Raw genomic sequence first — 24416 nt, forward strand, 5'->3', positions numbered from 1 at the left:
CCGCCTAAGAGCGAGAGAGACAGACATAAAAAGTGAATGAAATTCAGTGCGAGATTCTTTGTATAAATAAATGTTTTAAATTGTTACTATTATTTCATCCTTCTTCCTACTATACGAATGAATATTCACATTAAAATTATTTTACAACTCAAAGTCGTTGTCACGTAAAACTTTCGCCCGTATACCGACTTTACAGGCAACCAATTTATTTATTTGCTAGACTAGTCCAAAATTCTAACTAATCGTAATTGGTTGATCTTTGGAGTAATTTAATTTAGCTGCGAATTTTTTATTGAAGTTTTGTGTTTCACTCGGGATTGATAACTGTGAAGAAGCCCCTACATTCCAAAGACAATAATATTCAACCCTTAGTACCTATGAAATACAGCTTAAATTGGTTTGTTTAAGAGACCATTATAAAATTCCTCCGGGAATTACCATTTAAGTACAATTAATTTAGGTATAAACAGTGCTACAATCTCAAAACTCGTATAATTTAAGTTGCATGTGCTAAAATGGAGTAAATCGGGAAAATATACCCTAAAATTATTTCACTTTCATTCGATGAAAAGAATACCCCTCATTTTTTGAGAGGTTTGCCATATGAAGAAAAAAAGTACCAGAATAGTTGAAAAGCGTGAATTCCACCAAAATATATCAAAAAAATTTACCTACTAGATACTGTTAACGGTACCTCGAAATCTACTAAAAACCAGTAGAAATCTACTAAATCTGGTGACGCTGGCTATCGACCATGACCGCGGAAATTGCTGTTTCACTAACGTAAAAACGCCGCGGACGTTTTAGGCCTTTATAAGTGCATTTTAGGTAATTTTATAGGTGAAACGCATATTTGAACGTTGGGTTTGTAAGTAAATATAAAAAAAAAATGACTCAGAACTGACTCAGAAAGTTCAAGTTCTGATGACATTCACAATTTGACACTGACAGATTTTTTTTCAAATTCCCACCACTTTTTGATGAAAGCCAACTCTGACCCACCTACATTTTGTTTGGACACGATATGGTCGCGAACAGTGACGACATCTGTGGCGTCGAGTGATCGTTCGCGACGACCACTGGCCTTAGTAGGGACGATAGAGAGCGAGATTATCGTTGTTGACGTTTAGTGGAACGTACCCATTACATATATGTACGGGTTATCTACGGGTTACGTTTCTGACTTTGACATTTGACAGACATATATGTTAAAAAATAATTTCCATAAAGACAATTTTAACCGAATAACAACGATAATATGAAAATAAATTATGAAATTATTGAAATAAAAAGATTTTTTTGATTGTGTTGTTCTAGTTTATAAGGTAGAACTAAAGAGAAAATTTATTTATATTTATTACAAAAAAAAAATATATAATTTTAATTTGCTATAGCATGAAGGACGAGGAAAATATTAACTCCAAGATATGGGTGATAAAATATTGCTTGAAATTACTGTATCCAAAGTTAAATACATACATATTACTTATTTATATCGCTATAAAGTATAGATATTATTACAACAAAGGATATTTCTCAAACAAAAAGATGAATGTCTTTGCTATCAAAACACTTCCAAGAAGCGTCCTATTATCTTTTATAAGGGATCATATAAAAGAAGATACTTTATCTATACAATCACATAAATGTATTATAATTCCTTACAATCAATTTATCCAATTCAGTGTTGAAAATTTTTTTTACAAAGATAATGGTGTTTTATGGGTAACAATGAAAATAACACCAGAACAGAAAACGAAAGAAAATACTAAAAAAGAAAATATCAGCTTTAAATACAATTTGAATTTGGTTACTTCTGAAATTCATAAAAAACTTTGGTCCAACAGTAAGTCTCAAATTGATAGCGAGAGAGTTGTACCTATAATTGGATCACATTTAGTAGAAAATAATATCGCGTACACAAATGAAGATGAGTTTTTAAACATAATATCCACGTATGGACTAAGCAATGATACAGATATTGAAGTATCTTTCCATCCCTTGAGCTCTTTTGAGTTCTCACCAAAAATAGCAGCAGTCGCTGAAGTTAATCTTATCGTAAACGAATATGACATAGAAAATGATTTTCTAAAAGAAGTTTTGAGTAATCACTTTGAAATACCTAAGGTTTTTAGCCAAAATGATATAATAGTCATTGATCTGACGTCTCAAATAACATTAAAATACAAGTATAAGTATTTAGACCTAATCGAATCTACGAAAAAGCTGTATTTTAAATGTACAAAGTTACATGGAGACCAGGATGATAATGGAAGCAGTAATGTAATTCCTGCTTATTACATAGTAAAAGGTGTAACACAATTGACTTTAGGGGAAAACATTCATGCTTTAAAAACAAAACATAAGTTTTTTGAAATCGATTCAACAAGAGTCCAGACTCACAGTCTACCTTTGTGCCCCGATGGACTTAGAGAAAAGTTTTTTCAACTACATGAAACAATTCAACCTTTTGTTAATGGAGATATAGGTATGGTTAAATAATATCTTTATTGTAAAATAAGTGAAAAAGGTTTTGAAATTTTATATTTGTTGTTATTTACATATAATTGTGTTTGCTCGCAAACGAAAAAAAAACCGACTTCAATTACATCGACAAGTAATACAACGTAGATCGACGAAAAAATAGTCAAGCAACTACGCGTTATCAAAGATTGCTCAAAAAGTAGTTATCAGATCTCAATAAAATTTATATTTGACCACATGGTAAACATCAGCTTTCGATTAAATTAAAAATTATCAAAATCGGTACACCCAGTAAAAAGTTATTACGGATTTTCGAGAGTTTCCCTCGATTACTCTGGGATCCCATCGTCAGATCCTGGTTTCCTTATCACGGTACCAAACTAGGGATATGCCCTTTCCAACAAAAAAAGAATTATCAAAATCGGTACATCCAGTAGAAAGTTATGCGGTATAATACAACGTAGGTCGACGAAAACAGCGTCAAGTAAAAACGCATTATTAGATATAACTCGAAAAGTAGTTGTTAGATCTCAAATAAATTTAAATGGGACCAATTGGCACACAAAACCTTTCGATTAAAACAAAATTTGTCGAAATCGGTCTACCCGGTCAAAAGTTCTGATGTAACATACATAAAAAAAAAAAAAAATACAGTCGAATTGAGAACCTCCTCCTTTTTTGGAAGTCGGTTAAAAACTATGAAAATAAAGAAAAATTGAAGTTAATGTAATTACAATTTTCACAATACTATTTTTCTAATATTGTGAAAATTGTTGAAGGTCCACAAGAAGACTTAGGCTATTTTTAATCCAAAATTCTCACTTTTTTTGTCAATGATGCTTAAACAATTTTACTGTCACCTATACCTACAATATAATGATGAATATATAGAAGAATAACTGGCCGAAAGGAGTATTAATTTAAATTAGTTAACATTTGAAATGCTTGAGAAATAAACAATATAACTAATTTCTTCCAGATGAATTATCCAGTTCTCTGTCAAGCCCAATAATACCTATCCTACTTTTAACTGGATCAATTGGATCCGGCCGGCATCTGCTTATGAGATCTTTGGCTAAATATAATGGTAAGATATCATTATTATATAGATTGATACTAAACTAATACACCATTATAAATATAATACATATTATTAATATTATTTTTTTTTTTTTTTTTTTGCTATTTTCATGTTGGTAAATTCTCTAATGAACTATATACTTAATTTAAAAAATTAAGTAAATGTGCTTAAAGTCTTTTCTCAAATCTCTTCTCATTTAATATATTTTTAGGTCTTAATTGTCTGCAAATAGACTGTAACTCAATACAGAATTCAACTGCAAAACAAACGGAAAGCAAGATCAATTCAATGATTCAAAAAGCTAAGGCAGCAGCTCCTGCGATTGTTTTGATGGATAGTTTTGATGTATGTTTCTCAATTTTTGTTCCTTTTTATTTCATATTAGTTAACCTGACGGACTCAGTTCAGCAATATATTTTTTCGCTAATGGATTTCTAGAAACTTTGTCCTGAGAATAACAAACACAAAAAATATTAATTATCTAATGTGATGCAGTCATTTACAGGTGTCGGTTTTATTTCCTATACATAAAAAAGGTTGTTAAAACTATTAATATAAACTAATTACATGACCCATTAAAACAAACATTTAAAAGCTACTATGTATAATTTAGCTACTTTAAAACTTGTTAAATATGTTAAAAGATACTAAATTATTCGAAACAACAGAAAAACAGCTGATCGGGTTTACAACTCATTTAATGCACACCCTTGACAGAAACCAATCTACCCAAAACCTCGATATTGTATAAGACACAGAAAATATATAACAAGCCCATCCCCTTATAACAACAAAACACTTAAAAAAATAAGAAAATTTATAAAAAAACGCTTATAATCTACACGTGGTCGCTCGCGTTTGAATCTTTGTCTCTGATAATCACAGTGGCGTAGCGTGGTTGTCGGCCGCCCGGGGCGGAAGAAAATTTTGCCGCCCCCTTATTTAGGTATTTCAATTTAAAGTATACTAAAACTTACTTAGCTGAGTGGCTACGATATATAGAATTTAGCCACCCCCTTTCGTCCCGTGGGTGTCGTAAGAGGCGACTAAGGGATAGAAAATTTTCCAATAATAATAATGATAAAGCTTTATTTAATTCCATGCAAAATTCATCAATCCTTATCTCAATTTGCCCAAATCAAAATTTCAATCAATTAAATAACAATACAAAATAATTAATAGTACTTATTAGATTTTATTAGATTAGTGATCATTATTAAGACATACTAATTCATGTAAAATAAATTAATTAATCTAATATATAAAATTCTCGTGTCGCGGTGTTTGTAGTTAAACTCCTCCGAAACGGCTAGACCGATTCTTATGAAATTTTGTGTGCATATTGGGTAGGTCTGAGAATCGAACAACATCTATTTTTCGTCCCCCTAAATGTTAAGGGTAGTCAACCCCTATTTTTTTATTTTTAGATAAATTATTTATATTTTTATTTTTTTATGATACAACATTAAAAAATACATAAAATCCTAAATTTTCAATCTTCTACGATCAACCCCTATATTTTGTTTGTTAATTATAAACTTTAATTTTTTTGGCAGGATTTTTATATTTATTTTTTCATGACTTAGAATAAAAAAAAATATATTACTCTTAATTTTTAACCTTTCTACGATCAAGCCCTATTTTTCCATCGCAATTTTTATTTTTTATTATTTTTAATAATTTCCTTTAATAATGATTTTTTTCTCAATTCAATTTGATCTCCTGCCTTCGCCGGTCGATAACTATCAATCGATCAGTTATCCCCGCTAGATGTCTACATTACGTTGTCACCTCTCATCCAGCAAACATCACGGAGTAGGGATGAGAATAAAGCCGGTCTCCTGTCTTACTCACTATACTGTTTTTGGCCATTGTTTTTTTTTAAATTGTGTACCGATCGTAGTAGTGACTGTTATACGTATTATTTTAATTTTTCTGTGGACTAAATAAAGCATACTTTCATTGTCTACAACGCTTTCGTTTATAAGTAAATCCCCGCACACTTATAGTAGATAGTTTATTGGCAAAACAACGTTTGCCGGGTCAGCTAGTTAATAATATGAAATAGCAAAGTTCCAATACCACTGTGGAACTAGTGAAGCCGACCGATGGCGGTATAGTCATCCTACAGCTAGCTATACACAACCGAAGACGAGCAGCAGCGTCTTCGGTGCGACAAAGCTAGCCCTGCGGTCACCAACCCGTCTGCCCAGCGTAGTGACTATGGGCAAAAACCCTCATGAGTTCGCGGTAGAATTTTAGGCCCTCAGTTCTCGGTAGCCCCACTATTCCCGGCTACAGCAGCGGCCGCGGTAACGATGGGGCGGAGGGTGCTGAGGATCACCGGGATACGGGAGGCTGCCACTCAAAACTACAGGTACTACGTACCGGTTACGTATAATGGAGGCATGTTACGGCTGGACCACAACCTTACCGAACTGGAAGTAAAACCGAGTCTTAAACTTAAGTGAAGCATACTGGGGTTGTCTGAAGTTTGAAGAGAGGGCGAAGACACGATGATCTTGGACTCTGGGCACTTGTTCTGCTTCCGTGAAGGTGATGGGCTTTCCTAAGGTGGCGTCGATTTTCTGGTCCACAAGACTCTCACTAACAACGTTGTGGAAGTCAGCAATGTGTCGACCCGGGTAGCGTACCTTGTACTTAACTCACTGACAGGTACTCCCTAGAAGTGATACAGCTCTATGCGCCGACCTCAGCACGATCTGACAATGAAGTCGAAGCCTTGTATGACGATATTACTAGGGCCATGCATGGGACTACTTCGGCCTTCTACAACGTTGTTATGGGAGACTTCAACGCTAAAGTGGGAATACAAGACCGCGACGAATCGAGGATCGGACCACACGGGTAGGGGCGCAGGAAACGCAGGATGAGATGCATGCAGATGCTCGTCAACTACTACGAGTCAGAGGGGCTCTTCTTGATGAATTCAATTTTTTGAGAAGAAGCCCCAAAGGCGGTGTACATGGCAATGCCCCAACACTATGACGAGGAACGAGATAGATTCATCATAGCGGATAAAAGGCATATATTCAGAGATGTCTCCTTGGTTAATTGGTTTAACACTGGCAGTAACCACCGGCTATTGCGGAGCACTTTAAATATATACCTCCAAAAAGAGCGGGCCCGCTTAGTGAAATCTACTCTCCGACGTACGCTGCCCCAATTACTATGTGGCTCCGAGCAGTTTCAATGGGAAATCCAAAACCGATTCGATTCGCTGGAAAATACTGGCAACGTGGAAGAGATGACCAACAACGTGGTGAAGACGGTGTGTACACTAGGTCGTAGGCACTTTCCGCCGACGAAGTCAACAAAGCAGTCCAACTCTCTTCCGAAGCCTTAGATCTAATGTGGCGGAGGCGCGAGTTGCTCACTGGTCAAGCAGCTTCGCCAGAACAGAGGGCTCTTTCCAAGAAGATACGAAAACTTGTACGCCGAGACCTCCACTGCTCAAATACGAGAGAGATTGCTACTCTGATTGAGCAGAATAGGGATGACGTAGTTACGACTGAGCTACTTAAACCCGCAGGGCGACCTGCCCTAAAAGTCTTGGCGAGACTCTTTCACGCCGTCACCCACCGAGGTACCACGCCGGAGGTGGTCCAGTAGTGTGTTTGGTGCTGTTCTTTAAGAGAGGCGACAAGTCTCTGTCAAAGAATTACACATCGATCTCACTTCTGAGCCATATCTATAAGCTGTTTTCGAGTGTTGTTACGAATCGTCTCGCCAGAAGACTCGACGAATTCCAACTACCGGAGCAGCGAGGTTTCGAAATGACTACAGCACTGTAGACCACATCCATACTGTTCGGTAGATTATACAAAAGACAGAAGAATATAATCAGCCGCTGTGTATGGCATTTGTGGACTACGAAAAAGTCTTCGACTATTGCTTCTCAAAATGTATAACAAAAAATACTGTTTATCCACATGTTTCGGATTAAGTTTTAAAATAGCCTAGCAATTAATATTTTTTTTTTTGTATTAATAAATGAATTTGATGTAAATTTTTTTTATTATTTCACTTTATACGTAGCGAAGCACGTACCGGGCCGCTAGTATTTACTAATTGTTTTTATTATTTAAGTGTTGTTCAATTTTGCCGCCCCCTAAAAAGTGCCGCCCGGGGCGGGCCCCCCCCCCCCCCGCCCCCACTACGCTACGCCACTGGATAATCACTGGTAGCTTTGCTTGTTTCACTAGTATCCTCAGCAGATATTGTGGTGGTGTTACTTGGCGTCTGATCTGATCCACTAAAACCCGGTTCCATACATCCATCATCTCGATCGGAAGCAGATGCTACATCTGTGGTGACTGATTGGTGTCTTTTTAAAGATCTTCAATAACATCGGGGTCCCACTCATTCTCTCTTTCTTTGAGCCTTGAATTCAAAACCATTGCATGAATTTGATCAATGTGCCTTATAACTTTACCACCCAACTCCGGACAATCAATTTCGTACATTACGTTTCCACGTTTTTTTTAATTACTCCCTTCACCCACAAAAATTTTTAATTGCTTGCAAACTTCTTTACCCAAACTACTTGTCCAATTGTAAACGTCCTGAACGCACTTTTATATTTCTCCGGTAAGCACTGTGTATCGTTCACTGAGTGAGAAAAATTTGTGGATCTGGAAAGAAAAGGAAAACATCGCGTTGGAACATTTAAATCTAATTTAGACCTTAAGGGTCGACCATATAACAATTCTGCAGGTGACATGTCTGTGGTACTGTTTTTCGAGTTTCTATAGTCGAATAAAAATTTTACAATTTGTGTCTGCATAACTTTATTATGAGGACTACTTAAAATTATACTTTTTATTCCCCTCTTTACGATTTTTACAAAAACTTTCCGCCTGACCGTTACTCGACGGATGATATGCCGGTGATAGTATGTGTTTTATTCCATTAATCAAACAAAAGTGGGAAAATTCCTGTGACGTAAAAGAAGTACCATTGTCGCTAACCAGTGTGTGCGGGATACATACTCGAGCCATTAATTCGCACAATTTCTCTATTACCGATTTAGACCCGTAAGACGCATTCATTGAGTAACATTCCACCCATTTCGAAAAAGCATCTACAATTATTAAAAACATTTGATTATTTATTGGACCTAAAAAATCTACATGTATTCTATAAAATGGGTGCGGCGGAGCACGTGGAGGGGAGGGGCGAAGCGCAGCGCACACTCCACAAGTTTCAGTCATTCGCTCCAATACCGCGTCGATCCCGGGAAACCATACTCTTTTACGAGCCTCTGCTTCCATTTTGACTATTCCGAAATGACTACTATGAAGCTCGATACATATTTTGTCACGCAAATAAAACGGAATAACGACCTTATGTCCACCCATAAGGCGTCCATTTTCAACCGATAATTGTAACCTACAATTAAAATACGGTTTTAAATCAAGATCCAGTACTTTTCTAGGCCAACCTTTAATGACATAAGATATGACTTCCGAGTATTTTATCATTTTTAGTCTCACGGCGTAAACTATTCAATGTAATGGGTAAACTACCATTCATTACAAAATTTACATAAGCTGCGCGATCCTCACAATCAACGTCTTTACTACTCGCGCAGGCCTCCCGTTCTAAGCTATACTTCGAACAAAGTAACAAACTCAATAACGTTATTATAAGCCGAAAGAAATATTGCGTATCGCTGTAACCTGTTTGCAGATATTTCCGGTATACCTCGATGCGGTCGAAAAATACTAATGAGAGGCTTATGATCAGTTCGCAAAACAAACGGGTCGGAACGTCCATAAAGGTATTGATGGTATCGTTTTACACCAAATATTATAGCGGTTGCTTCTTTTTATATATGCGTTTCACTCGATCGTTGCGTCGCTGAATGAAAATGGTGTCTTTCTGCAAATCCACTTCGCCTTGGTGTGAAGTGATTATCCAACAGATATAAAATTTCTTCGAAATCGCATTCTTCTAACTTTTTCGGCAGCGATAAATCACTTGCTAGCTTGTACGATGACTCGCTGAGCGCACTGAGTAATATCGCCCTGCGTTTGACCTTTGCTTTGTCAGACACGTCGTTAATGTCACTTGCGATAAACCATTGTTGGATTCATGATTTGTATGTACTCCACTCTTGCGACAGGTGATCGAATGTTGAAATCACTCCAAACGGTAATGCAGCCGACATTTTTACGTAGATTCGCTCATGGCCACTTGTTAAATTTGTTAAAAGATACTAAATTATTCGGAAATAACAGAAAAACAGCCGATCGGGTTTACAACTCGTTTAATGCATACCTTTGACAGAAACCAATCTACCCACAACCTCGATATTGTATATGACACAAAAATATATAACAAAACTGGATGTAATTTTCTAGGTTCTAGCTGTTGATGCAGAAAATAATGAAGATTTTAGAATCATGGAATATTTCACAAACACTTTGACAGAGTTATTCGAAAACTACACAAAGCACCCTATTATATTTGTTGCAATTACGGAAAAGGTTGACTTAAAACCTAATATGATGAGGATATTCCTTGAAAAAATTCACATACCTAAGTTGAAATTACAACAGAGATTTGATATGTTAAAATGGTATGCATCTGTTATGAACTTGAGGTTAAATGAAATAGACGATGCCAAATCTAACTTATATTATAGTGATGAAAATGCAGACAAAGGATGTTTGAGCAGTTATATGAAAGATATTTTGTATAGAGTGGCTTCAAAAACTGAAACATTTGCCCATGGAGATCTGGATACGCTGATGCATTTTGCTTTGAGAGAATCTTATTTGAAACAAAATAATTCAAATATATCTCATGATCCTAACTTGTTTCTGATTGAGGAGGATGATTTTAATAGTGCTTTAGGTATGGATAAATTATCTAATATATTTATGAAATTTAACTGAGGTAGGGCACAGCAGGAATTTTCTGCTCAAAATATGGAGCAGCCCCACTGGGGTAGTACCTCGACCTTACAGAAGACCACAGCTAAATAATACTATTTTCAAGCAGTATTGTGTTCCTGTTGGTGAGTAAGGTGACCAGAGCTCCTGGGGGGGGGATTGGGTCGGCAACGCGCTTTCGATGCTTCTGGTATTGTAGGCGTCTATAAGCTACGGTAATCTCTTACCGTCCAGTGAGCCGTACGCTTGTTTGCCAAGCTAGTGATATAAAAAAAAAGAATATGATAAAGAGGAAAAGTATGGGTTTGTTTGATTTTTTCACTAGCCATGTGCGCAGTTTACAGTAACCCTGTTTTCTGCTCAAGGGGTTGTGGGTTCAATTCCCTCCCCAAGTCTGGGCATAATATATATATATATATATATATATATATTATTTGTATATATGTTCATCGAAAAAAAATTATGTACCTGTACCAATTAGCTGTTTACCTATAACACAAGCATTAAGCTGCTTATTTTAGGAACAGATGACTGTGTGTGTATCTTGTAGATATTTATTATAATTTTCAGAAAAGTCAGATAGGAAAAGTATTATTTTTTATACAATATTTGTTTAGACAGGCTAATCATCACTCACTCACTTCAGCCTATGACAGTCCACTACTGGACATAGGCCTCCCCAAGTTCGCGCCAGACATCCCGGTTTTCCGCAATCCTCATCCAGCCTACACCAGCAATCTTACGTAGATCGTCGGTCCAACGGGCAGGAGGACATCCCAAACTGCGTTTGCCAAGACGCGGTCTCCACTCCAGGACCCGTCTACTCCAACGTCCATCGGTCTGCGACACAGATGACCAGCCCACTGCCACTTCAACTTGCTAATCCTGTGGGCTATGTCGGTTACTTTCGTTCTCTCGCGGATAGTCTCATTTCTAATCCTATCTTTGAGAGAAACCCCAAGCATAGCCCGTTCCATTGCACGTTGTGCGACTTTAAATTTGTGGTCCAGTCCCTTCGTCAGTGACCACGTCTCGGCTCCGTATGTTAACACAGGCAGGACGCATTGCTCGAAGACTTGTCTTCAAGCTAGATACTATGGCCTAGGTAAATATAATCCTGAACAACTTCGAGGAGGGTACCATCGACCGAGACCTGTCTCGGTATGACTTGGTTGTTAAACATAACTTTCTTTTTGTCCAAGTTCATACAAAGACCGACACGCTAGGAGGACTCGTTTAGGCCAGCCAGCATGTGGCCTAACTCATCCAACGTCTCCGCAAAGATGACAATATCGTCGGCGAAACGAAGGTGAGAGATGAATTCACCGTTGACGTTAATGCCTCGTTCTCCCCAATCTAAGGTCTTAAAGACATCCTCCAGCGCAATGGTAAGCAGTTTCGGTGATATTACATCTCCCTGTCTTACCCCACGCGGGAGGAAAATAGGTCCTGTTCTCTGGTCCTGGACATGAACGGTCATCGTCGCCGCGTCTTACATACATTTCAGTATCTCGATATATCGCCTGTCGATATGACATCTCTGCAGAGAGTCCAGGATAGCCGAGGTCTCGACAGAGTCGAAGGTTTCTCTTAGTCCACAAATGCCATTCACAGCGGTTGATTATATTCTTCTGTCTTTTGAATAATCTGCTGAACAGTATGTATGTGGTCCACGGTTCTGTAGCCATTTCGAAACCCAGCCTGCTCCGGTGGTTGGAATTCGACTTATCGTCTCTCTTAAAGAACAGCACCACCACACTCCTGGACCACGCCTCCGGCGTGGTACTTCGGTGGATGACGGTGTTAAAGAGTCTTGCCAAGGCTTTTAGGACAGGTCGCCCTGCGGCTTTAAGGAGCTCAGTGGTAACTCCGTCATCCCCCTGGGCCTTCCCGTTTTTAAGCTGCCCGAGCGCTGCACTAATCTCGCCCTCTTCGAATTCGGTGATACTCTCCGAATAATGATGCAACAGTGGTGCCTGTAGATCTTCGGTGTCCCAAGTCGCAGGCTTGCGTGCGCTTGACGAGTACAACTGTCCATAAAAATTCTCAACCTCTTCTCGGATCTGAGGGCGTGAGCAGACGGTTCTGCCATCCGCTGTTTTGAGCTTCGCAAGAAGGCTTCTCCCCAATGGTCTTGGGAAAACTTTGGACCCCCTATCTGCTCTATCAGAGTAGCAATCTCTCTCGTATTTGAGCAGCGGAGATCTCGGCGTACAAGTTTCCGTATCCTCTTGGAAAGAGCCCTCTGTTCTGGTGAAGCAGACGGCAACTTGGAGCTTCTCCGATTCGAGAAAGTTAACAAGCATCTGCCCCCTGCGATTCCTGTTCCCCAATCCGTATGCTCCGATGCTCGATCCGTCGCGGTCTTGTACTCCCACTTTAGCGTTGAAGTCTCCCATAACAATGCTGTAGAAGGTCGGAGTAGTGCCATGTATGACCCTTGTAATGTCTTCATACAAGGCTTCGACTTCATCGTCAGAGTGTGCTGAGGTCGGCGCATATACCTGTATCACTTTCAGGGACTACCTGTCACTGAGTTTAAGTACAAGGTACGCTACCCGGGATCGACACACTGCTGACTTCCACAACGTTGCTAGTGAGAGTCTTGTGGACCAGAAAACCGACGCCACCTTGGGAACCGCGGCCGCTGCCGTAGCCGGCAATAGTGGGGCTGCCGGGAACTAAGGACCGTTTGCCCATAGTCACCACGCTGGGCATGCGGGTTGGTGACCGCAGGGCTGACATTGTCAATTATTTTTTTTCCTTTTTTTTTGTCAGGAATATATTTTTTTTCTAAATCCATTTGAATTTCATGTTTCAGAGTGTATAAGAAGCCTTCAGAGTCAACATTTAGATGCGCCGAAAATTCCTAAAGTTTACTGGGAGGATATTGGAGGCTTGGAAAAACTTAAAAAGGAATTGCTGAAAACAATAGAATTTCCTATAAAGTTTCCGCATCTATTCAAAAACTCTTCCCTAAAAAGGTCTGGTAAGTACGTGACTAGGACTACTATGTTTTAAATATTTTCATTTACTGAGAAGTTACATTTACTACAAATAAGTTTTTGAAATTTCCTTAGCACAGTATATCTTACAATGATTTACCAAAATCCGATAGATTTATATAAATGGCTTATTACCTATGCTATTTTTTTTTAGGTATACTATTGTATGGTCCACCAGGATGTGGCAAAACACTAGTAGCCAAAGCAGTGAGCACTGAACTTAATGTTAGCTTCATGAGCGTCAAGGGGCCAGAACTGCTTAACATGTACATTGGACAGTCTGAAGAAAATGTTAGAAAAGGTATTGCTATATAATATATCGTACTAGCGCCCCGCCCCGGCTTCGCACGGTTGCAATAGTTATTGCAATTGTCACCGTTCCTCTACTATATTATGCATGTATTATACATTTAAACCTTCCCCTGGAATCACTCTATTTACTAAAGAAAGCCGCATCAAAATCCGTTGCGTAGTTTTAAAGATCTAAGCATACAGACAGCAGGATTCGGCTTTGTTTAATACTATGTAATGATGAGCGAAACCCAATTTTCAGATTAGTAAATAGCCTAAAGATATTGTGCATAAAATATTAATTTATTTTTATGCTAGTGATATTTTTCATTTATATGAATAAAAAAAAAAAACGAGTGTACTTTAGACCACACAACTGAAGAAAAACTTCTTTTAGCAATAGACCTGAACTGTTTCTTAGATATACGAAACGTATCTGACTATGAGAGAAAGAGAGAAACAAAACGTGTGCTCGCACCTCTCTCTTTTGCTATATTTTATCGAAGCACCATTAGTTAGAAACTAGGTAAAATAAAACTTCTTCAAAATTGTTACTTTAGGTCATTGTTTCCCAAAGGGGGCGATAATGCCCCCGTTGTGGGCGCTGCAGTACTACAGGGTAAGAGACCTAGAAAAAAAATTGTGCCATTGTGTAGAGGTTTGGGGTGTGATTTGTCATTTTATCTATAAGGACTCTCGACTACAACTTGTGAACATGAACTAATATTCATTAAAATATTGCTCAAAGGGGGCACTATAAAATAATTTATTCTCTTAGCGGGCAGGAGACAAAATAAGTTTGGGAACCCCCTTTTTTTACGTGGGGAAAATCCATCATGGATTCGCTCCGGCGCAGGGGCACCAGAGGGTTATATCAGACTCCTACTGACTAAAAAACCACCACGTGTGAGCAGTCGTCCGCCTGGGTGGGGCGAGATGGGATCGCGCTAGCATTCGCCATCTGAGTTTGGGAACCCCTGCTTTAGGTTATGGTACTTAGAAAAAAATAGTTAAACTAAATAAACGCATTTAGTCAACTTGATATTCTTATTAAATAGGATCAAGCTCCAATAACCGCTCTGCATATGACACCATAACTTTACGAAATATTTTAATGTTGCCAGTTAAAATATTAATTCAGAAAAATATGTTCAAAAATATAAATTATGCATCAGATTAAAAATATTATCTCCTTTTTTTAAGTTTTCGAAGCTGCACGTGCGTCTTCGCCATGTATAGTATTTCTGGACGAATTAGACGCGTTAGCTCCCCGTCGAGGGGCGGCAGGGGACTCGGGAGGGGCCAGCGATAGAGTTGTCAGTCAACTACTAGCTGAAATAGACGGTGTTGCCAGTGGAGAAGGTATGTTTTAGCATACATTTTATTTAAATTTTTAGAATGTAAGTGATAAATTTTGTAGGTTTGTATACTATTTATTTTTCTTAAATTGTGATTTAATGTAGCTGCTCCCTAAATAACCCCTAATTATTTTATTTTTTGCAAATGGCAAGCAAAATGTGTAAATTTAATTATACTGAAAAAGTATATATTATGTAGTAAGTATAGTTGATCTTGATACTTCTTATCTCATCTTACGGATTAAATAAGTTTTTGTTTTCTAATTAACAATAATAAAATTTGTTTTAATATCTAAATGCAAGTAATATTATTTAAAAATATATATCTATATTGATTTTTCAGTTAAAATAATTTTTAACTAATTGACAATTTTTTAAATATCTTGAACAAATATTTTAATATATATAGATGCAGAAACATCAAACTTCGTATTTATAATGGGAGCAACAAACAGACCAGATTTGTTGGAACAGTCATTGTTACGTCCAGGACGTCTCGACAAGCTCATATATGTCGGTCCATACACAGGCTTGAGAGAAAAAACATCTGTTCTTCAAGCACTTTGCAGAAGGTTAAAATACTTATTTAAACTTACTAACATTTCAACTAACACTGGCCGAAAATTATAACCCTATCTTATTCCTAATCTTATTTCTCTTGGTCTAGCCATATTATAAGAACAACTTTACCGATTCATATAACTATTGATTTCGATTTGATTCGTATACTTTGTAAATATTTTTACCGAAAAGAAAACTAAGAATGTTGCACAGAAAATTAAAAAAGTTTTAGAAAACTTAGTTATTATTTAAACTTCCCGCATTTGACAATACGCAAAATAGGAAAAGTACTCGATCTGCTAGTATATATAATCAAAAATAAATCGCCGGATGTATACGTGCATAACTTCGACGACTGCACCAAATTGATAAATCTTTCTGTTTGTGTTCGTTAATGTCACAAGTCGTCAAAGAAAATTTATAAAAAAAAATCGATAATTATTCACAAAAAAAAATGTGGTACAAAGTTCGAAGGTATCATGTTTAATTTTGAGTTGTTCTTACAGTTATAAATTACGCCAAGAAGTAAATTTAGAAGATGTAGCAGAAGCTTTGCCGGTGCGCTGTACGGGTGCAGATTTGATGCAAGTTGTGTCGACCGCGCGGTCTGCTGCCGTCCGTGGAATTGTAGATAAGTTAAACAGCGGTATGTAAAGATGTATTCCCAAGTACAATAATAATAATATGAATGGATTATCCCTAATAATATTATAAATGTGAATGCAAGTTTGTTTATTACGCTTTCACGCGAAAACTACTTAACCGATCATTATGGAACTTGTATACATATTCTTGGAGCTATTAGAAGTAAAATAAGATACTTTTTTATTAAAAAAATAATTCAGTGCGAGCGAAGCCGAGGGTAAAAGTTAGTATTAAATAAATATCTATAACACACATAGGTACGTAATAGTCTGTTCTTAAGTTAAGCAACTTAACGCTTGTGCTATAGATAACTAATATGTATCTGTCACACTAGAACATGAAATATGAATTATACGATAGTTACTGTTTATGGACTTTCATTTATTTTAAAAGTCAAAATAATTATTTGATGTTAGTGACAAACCATCTAAAATTTTTATTTGTAGATCACCGAATTTTAAATAATATGATTGATTATTCAGCCTGTAACGACCCATTGTTGAGCATAGGCCTCTTTCTTCATGTAGGAGAATGTTCGGAGCAGAATCTACCCTTCTGCTACACTACGGGTTGGCAGAGAGTACAAAATGGATTAAATAATAATTTTTATTTTTAATAATATTAGTTTAAATGTCAAATTAAACACTTGTTCATTATTAACATTTAGTTCTACTTGCAGGACTTATCAAGGAAAGCGAATTAAACAGCGACTCGGTAATAATAGGCGTGTCAGAATTATGGAGTGGGGTTGAATCGTTTCGTCCATCTGTTACTGAAGAAGAATTGGCATATTATGAGTCGTTGCAGTCACAAATGTAATGAAAATATTTAAGAATAAATTGTTTTATGTACCAAATGTTAAAAAAGTACATTATGTTTATAGTGAAATCAAATGTAATACTTGGTGGCAATACCGTTTCTTCCAAATGAATTACAGGTAAAGGATAAATGTAATTAAGATTGAGGTAAAATGGAATATGCTCCTTCTAGGGTATTAATTTAATAAAAATTGTTAATTAAACGTGAGTTATTTTATTGTATACTAGCTGTGTCCGCTACTTCGTCCACATGGAATTTAACAAAATATTTATTGTTCGGTTTGCAGACTTATAAAATAAATAAGTTTCTAAAATAAAAGTAGACTAAGTTAAACCTTATTACATCAGCTATCTGCTAGTGAAAGTCCTGTCAAAATTGGTCCAGTCGTTTCAGAGATTAGCCGGAACAGACAGTGAGAGAAAATTTGTAAAAAATGTTATTGTATAAGCCCTGCAATTTTTATCCATGTTAATTTGAGGAAAAACTTATCTGCGTATCTCTCCTCGGTAAATGGACTGTGAAACACAAAAATATTTTTTAAAATTCGAACCAGTAAGTCCGAACAACCTTTTCAGCATTATAATATTAGTAAAGATAAAAAGTTCGCGATAACATACGCCTATCTTTTTAAAATATTTTACTATATACTTTTCGTACAAGAATATATTTTATAGTTTTTTCATAATGGTAAAATATAAAGCAGGCGGAAATAGTAGTTTATGCAACTATCATATAATGAAGGGTATTAAAACACGAGTGTGAGTTTATGAAACGAGCGCAGGCGAGTTTCATAATAGTAACGAGTGTTTTAATACCCGTGTTATATGCAGTTGCATACACTACTTTATCTTCACTAATGCAATTAATCAAACAACAAGAGAAAAAGCTGACAATAGTTTATTTATAATAATTGTTCAAATTTTGGATGGTACAATTTTGAAAGTTAATGTTAATTATTGATCCAGCATCTGTAGCGGTCGCGGGGCAAGCAGTAGAGCTCGTAGACGGAGTCGGAATAAGTTATTATATTCTTTTTCATATAATTTTCTAGATTTTTCTGGCAAAAGATTGTGAGTTAATTTTGTTGCCAATTCTAGAATATCCGGAGGCGTACAAATATCATCGTCGCTATCCATTTTTAACTTTTAATTTATTAAATTAAATTCACGCGTACGTGTATTGTCACAGTGATTTTGCCGCCATTAAAATCTAACCAATGAGAGCGCAGCTGCGCGCATGCGCGCGATGTTATAATGAGATTTTACGATATCGATGTGGATATTATACCATCATGTGAAATTGCTTAAATTGAGTGTTTTGTTGTCTGCGCTATAACAGTAGTAATTATAAGTCAAGTATTGGAAACATAAGTAGAATGTTACAACATTAGTGTAGATAAAAGGAATTACTCAAATATTGCATATATTTTCAACGATGATATAAAAAAATTAGTGTGAACTACAAACATGTGCCTTTTATGGTAGCCCCATTGTATGGTATCTATGGTATGTAAAATTTTAACTCTTTTATATATCTACTAGCTGAGCCCGCGACTTCGTGCGCGTGGAATTTAAGAAAAAAGGTATTGTTCCATTCGCACTTATATAAATAAATTTCTAAAATAAAATTAACCTAAGTTACTCCTTATTACATCAGCTGCCAGTGAAAGTCCTGTCAAAATCGGTCCAGCTGTTTCAGAGATTACCCGGAACAAACAGACAGACAAAAATTGTAAAACTGTTATTTTAGTATATACATATACCGTGTATATATTCATATACATTTATTAAAGAGCGCTTATTTTTATATTAAAAAATAGACACTTTAATTTTATTTATTTTTTATAGTGATAGTATTTTTTTTATAGTGATGTATATGTCGGAAGAGAAAAAAATGACGATACATCATTTTATCGATATTTATTAAAATTTCGATATCGATGTCGATAGTTCGAAAAAAAATCGATTAATCGATGTAACAATCAAATTTTCAAAAGGTTTTGCGTTATCAATAGTAATTTTAGACATTTATACATTAGTTTAATGTGCAAAAACCTCAATAGAAATTAAGATCTTTTTATCAATAATTATTTTTATTAGGCAATATACTAATACTTTTAAACCTATTTGTTATATCAGGTAAACCAGTTTTTGTCCGGTAGCGAAAATAAAAGAACTCAGACGATTCCTATTGTTAGAAATCGCCAAATAGACGGCAAACTACTCTCTCTGAAAGTACAGTACAAAGGAAATTGTAGAAGTCAAGTATTTAAGGGCTTGATTCAAAAGAACTAGAATAAAATGTCTCGTGTTTATCCAAAACTTTATCGGTTTTTCCTTATGAGATAGATTTGGAGCATCTAGGAATTGCTTCAACTTCTCCGGCATCGTTTTAGTTCGAGAGGCTACATTAGCTGCATTATTGCCGCCTGCAGCAACTTGTAGCTTTTCGTATTAATACCATAATGACTGATTCTGACCGATCATTCTAACAGATAACAAAATATACTAATGCAAAAACATTAGATTTGTAAGCTATTAATAGTTAAAATTACAACCGCCATATGTCATGACCCATGTTTTTAGCGTTGATTCCTATCCCTTATTGAGGTTTTGGATTCTTGTGACTTTAGTTATATAAATAACAAAAATATGTCGTTTTTTAGACAGTTTTCGATATTGAATATTTTGCATTGATATATCGGCTAAAAATATCGATACATCGATATATCGATACTTTTTTAACAAGCCCACCACTTACCACTTACCAGTAATAGTCTGTGTATGCGTGTCTAGCTTCTTTTCGATTTCAAGATGGTGAGTGGTCATACAGAATTGTGACTTTTTGTATTTTTATCCGTTTAAAAGTTCTTAGATATGGTACTTTTGTATTAATTAATATCAAATTAAATGAGATCAATCATATATCTTGTGTTTTATCCCGTGATAGCATATTTTTACTAAATAATTAATGTAATATAGTAATACCTCGTGGCCGCACGTTCTCATGCATTCTATTTATTATTATTGTAGCCGCCCAAAAAGGACGCGAAGTCTTCGGCTAAGCAGCCTCAGAAAACACAGAAGAAGAAGGAGGGATCCAGTGGCGGCAAAGCCAAGAAGAAGGTTAGAAAAACATAGTCATAAAATTTAGGTTATGTCAAAATAAACTAGCAAACTTCAAGTGATTATTACTAATTTTCTTGAATACTATGAGAGTAAAATCTGATATATTGAGTCTGATGGCATAAACACTTTTTAAATGTAATTATTTTGTATTTTCATGTCTCAAACTGCTCGTTTTGTATTTGCAGAAGTGGTCTAAAGGAAAAGTTCGTGACAAGTTGAACAACCAAGTGTTGTTTGATAAACCCACTTATGAGAAACTCTACAAAGAAGTGCCACAGTACAAGCTGATCACTCCTGCTGTAGTCTCTGAGAGATTGAAAGTCAGAGGTTCTCTTGCGAGGCGAGCACTCATTGAACTCAGAGAAAAAGGTATGGTTTCATTAAAAAGTCTAAAACTGATTTTTATAAGTGTAGTGTATGTATTAGTTGCCTAATTAATTAATTTTTTGTATATTTATTATATGTTACTAAAGAACTAGAATAAGTTTGTAATATTGCACTTGCCTGGTTGAAAGTGTGTTTACAGCTGTTATATGACTTGAAAAGTTTAAAACTTTCAGTAACTTAAATAAAAATGTTAAGTAATGAATTATATCAACCTCCAATAATTAAAATAATTTATGTCTCATAACATCTATGTTTGTAATATTTGTGTCAAATAGTCATTAGAACGTCATCAAGGAAAAGCAAAACATAGCCCTTGGTTATTATTCAAAATAAAAATAGTGATGATTATATTTGCTGGATAATCCATGACAGTTAAATACTGATATATTGAGTCTGAATGTTACACAATAAAAGTCAATTTAGAATAAAATTTTTCAAAGTTAACAAGATATTTTTTTTCCAGGCTTAATCAAGCAGGTAGTCCAACACCACGGCCAAGTAATATACACAAGAGCAACCAAGGGTGACGACCCCGTCGCATAAAGTTATGATTAAGTTATAATAAAACAAAAATCCAAATTTTTGTTTTTATTCCATAATTTCCATTTCATAAACCACTTACAAAATATAATAATCAAAATGAAAACCTATAATTTTTGAATATGATTTATGTTTTAGATTTTTTCTACATTCATTGTATTTTCATATCACCGCAATCCGAGTTTGTTTTTATCATCAACGTCAACAATTGCAAATCTAATCATAGGATAGAGGTCCCGAAGCTTATCTTTGAAACTTGTTGCATGTTCTTCGTTAGCAGTTTCTACAACTACATTAGCCTGTAAAATCAAACGAAAATATTAACATAATTTTAAATGTGTAAGTAGTATGTGTAGTAGATGAAGATTTGTATGTACAACACACAGGCTTCTTTTTAATTTATATATGCACATGTAACTGTAGCACACAGGACAACTATCTACTAATATTATAATTCTGAAATATGTTATTGTTGTTATGTGTTTGTTGGGTGTTAGATAGTCCATTTCCTGAGGAAAGATATAAGCGTTATAACAATGCGGCTGAAACCGCGATGCACAGCTAGTATAGCTATAAAAAATTATATTTTGTATACTATCCAAAAAGCATAAATAACATACCCAAGTTATTCCAATGTCACTGTGAACCCACATCTGTTCGGTAGTCAAGCTCTTCAAGACCGCGCGCTCATCAGCAATAGTCTTGGCGAGTGTCTCTAAGCCTCTGCAGTGATCTGGTAACGCTACAGCGAAACGCATCATTCTCCCGCTTACGCCGAGCCCGCGTTGAATGGTCCGAGACAGTCTACCGGAGTCTATGTTACCGCCACTGATGATACATACCGTACTAAAATGCGAAACAATTTTTCGCAGTTAGCATTATCATTTAAAATAACGTCATTTATGTATGTTATGTGATTTAATATCTTCGTAAAGCATTGTGAAATTTTAAGTTCAAACTACCACCACCACCAGACAATTTTTTGTATGAATATTCTTTTACAACAACCTTTCTGGAGTCGACGATCACGGGTTCAATAATTGCTTGGGAGTAAAATGTGTCTTAGACAAATATTTGATGTTTATTCTTTAGCATCGCCCCAGCACCTAAAGCTTAAACGTTGGGAAAGTTATTATTTACGCAAAACAGAAAAAGAACAACATAGAGGCTTTATCTCCAACCCTTGTTAATGTAAACGAAGAGAAGGCCCTTGACCAGGCTATTTTGGTGAAGTTACATTCATTTTTATTAATTAACTAGCGGACCCGGCAGACGTTGTCCTGCCCGGAAAACAGCTACCAAATTTGATAGCTTACATAACGATAGCAGCGCCACCTACCGGGTCCATTTGAGATAACTACCCTATCTCCCAAGTTAGACCAAATTACAGATGCTTACAAAATTTGATAAAAATTGATTCAGTAGTTTCAGAGCTACATACAGATAGCAGCGCCACCTACCGGGTCCTATTGAGATAAAACTACCATATCTTCCAAGTTAGACAAAATTACAGATGCTTATAAAACTTGATAAAAATTGGTTTCGGAGTTACAGACCGATAGCAGCGCCACCTACCGGGTCCGATTGAGATAAAAACTCCCCTTTCTCCCAAGTTGGACCAAATTATAGATGCGTACAAAATTTGATAAAAATTAATTCAGTAGTTTCGGAGCTACATACAGATAGCAGCGCTACCTACCGGGTCCAACTGAGATAAAAACTACCATATCTTCCAAGTCAGACAAAATTACAGATGCTTACAAAACTTGATAAAAATTGGTTTTGTAGTTTCGGAGCTACATACAGATAGCAGCGCCACCTACTGGGTCCAATTGAGATAAAAACTACCATATCTTCCAAGTCAGACAAAATTACAGATGCTTACAAAACTTGATAAAAATTGATTTTGTAGTTTCGGAGCTACATACAGATAGCAGCGCCACCTACCAGGTCCGATTGAGATAAAAACTACCCTATCTCCCAAGTTGGACCAAATTATAGATGCGTACAAAATTTGATAAAAATTGGTTGAGTAGTTTCGGAGTTACATACCAATAGCAGCGCCACCTATCGGGTCCAATTGAGATAAAAACTACCCTATATCCCAAGTTGGACCAAATTACAGATGCTTAAAAAATTTGATAAAAATTGGTTCAGTTGTTTCGGAGTTACATACATTTAAAATTTTTATTGTTAACGCTCACCCGCGCAATCCTTATTGGGGATGAGTTATCCTAAAATTCGCTCATTGATCATTTCTACATCACATAAAGGAAATTCGTACCAAATTTGGAGTCGATAGTTTAAAAACGGGAATTTTCCATTGTTAACGCCCCCGCAAGAACATTATAAGTAATGTGAAATAGCTAGTTAATATCATTTTTACTGTATGTAAAATTAAATTAAAATGCGGTCTACAATTAAGATCAATTTAATCATTAATAACTTACGTAAAATGCGCCCTAATATATTACTTAACATGAACTTTATTGAATAGCAATAAAGTTCAAATTGACTCTATATTTTAGTTAGAAAACGTTTTTGTGGGAAAAGAAAAGGCATGTTTTTAGGGTTTTCCTGGAAATTATTCGAATTTTTCTCGCCGTAAAAACCATTCTTGGACTTCAATGAACATTTAAAAGAAAGAATTGGTTAAATTAGTCTAGGCGTTGTTGAGTGCGCTTACCAACACATTTTGCGATTCATTTTTATATATAAGAGATATATATAGTTATTATATATTTAGTTCAAATTGACTTTTAAGTATTATCACAAATCTTTTGTATGGGAGTATAGAAAAGTGTTGTTTTTAGACTTTTTCAGGAAATTAATTTTTTTTTTTTTAGAATTTTTCTCTCCGTAAGAACCATCCTCGTACTTCAAGGAATATTTTTAAAAAAGAATTAGCAAAATCGGTCCAACCGTTCTCGAGTTTTGCGCTTAGCAACACATTCAGCGACTCATTTTTATATTAAAGAAGATAATGAGCTAAAAGCGCCAAAAACTGAAAAGCATTTAAGTCTTACGATTTTAGAGACATCTCTGTGAAGACGGAAATTAGCGCAGCCGTAGGAATAATAAAAACTCGTTTGAATACTTCTATATTCAAAATTACCGTTTTCCTCTTAACTCAGGCACGAGTCCTTGCATAACTGCAGCTAATGCACAAACACCAGCGCCATCCGCTACGAGACGCT

The 24416-nt window shown here is 35.9% G+C and overlaps 2 protein-coding genes across 2 annotated transcripts; both read left to right on the forward strand.

The window, feature by feature from the left end:
* The first annotated feature begins 1079 nt into the window (after window positions 1–1079).
* LOC123662273 (peroxisome assembly factor 2) lies at window positions 1080–17366 on the forward strand. Its single transcript, XM_045597137.1, has 10 exons — window positions 1080–2488; window positions 3464–3571; window positions 3777–3910; window positions 9952–10447; window positions 13307–13474; window positions 13645–13791; window positions 14985–15143; window positions 15549–15711; window positions 16207–16346; window positions 17025–17366. Exons 1-10 carry the CDS (start codon window positions 1396–1398, stop codon window positions 17162–17164), a joined length of 2748 nt encoding a protein of 915 aa, XP_045453093.1. The 5' UTR covers window positions 1080–1395; the 3' UTR covers window positions 17165–17366.
* A 2513-nt stretch (window positions 17367–19879) lies between these two features.
* On the forward strand, window positions 19880–21258 carry LOC123662378 (40S ribosomal protein S25). The gene is made up of 4 exons (XM_045597225.1): window positions 19880–19980; window positions 20197–20289; window positions 20478–20661; window positions 21143–21258. The coding sequence occupies exons 1-4, from the start codon at window positions 19978–19980 to the stop codon at window positions 21220–21222; spliced, it is 360 nt and encodes a 119-aa protein (XP_045453181.1). The 5' UTR covers window positions 19880–19977; the 3' UTR covers window positions 21223–21258.
* Window positions 21259–24416: the final 3158 nt, after the last annotated feature.

The sequence above is a fragment of the Melitaea cinxia genome, chromosome 18 (genome assembly GCF_905220565.1).
Source record: "Melitaea cinxia chromosome 18, ilMelCinx1.1, whole genome shotgun sequence".
Lineage (NCBI taxonomy): Eukaryota > Metazoa > Arthropoda > Insecta > Lepidoptera > Nymphalidae > Melitaea > Melitaea cinxia.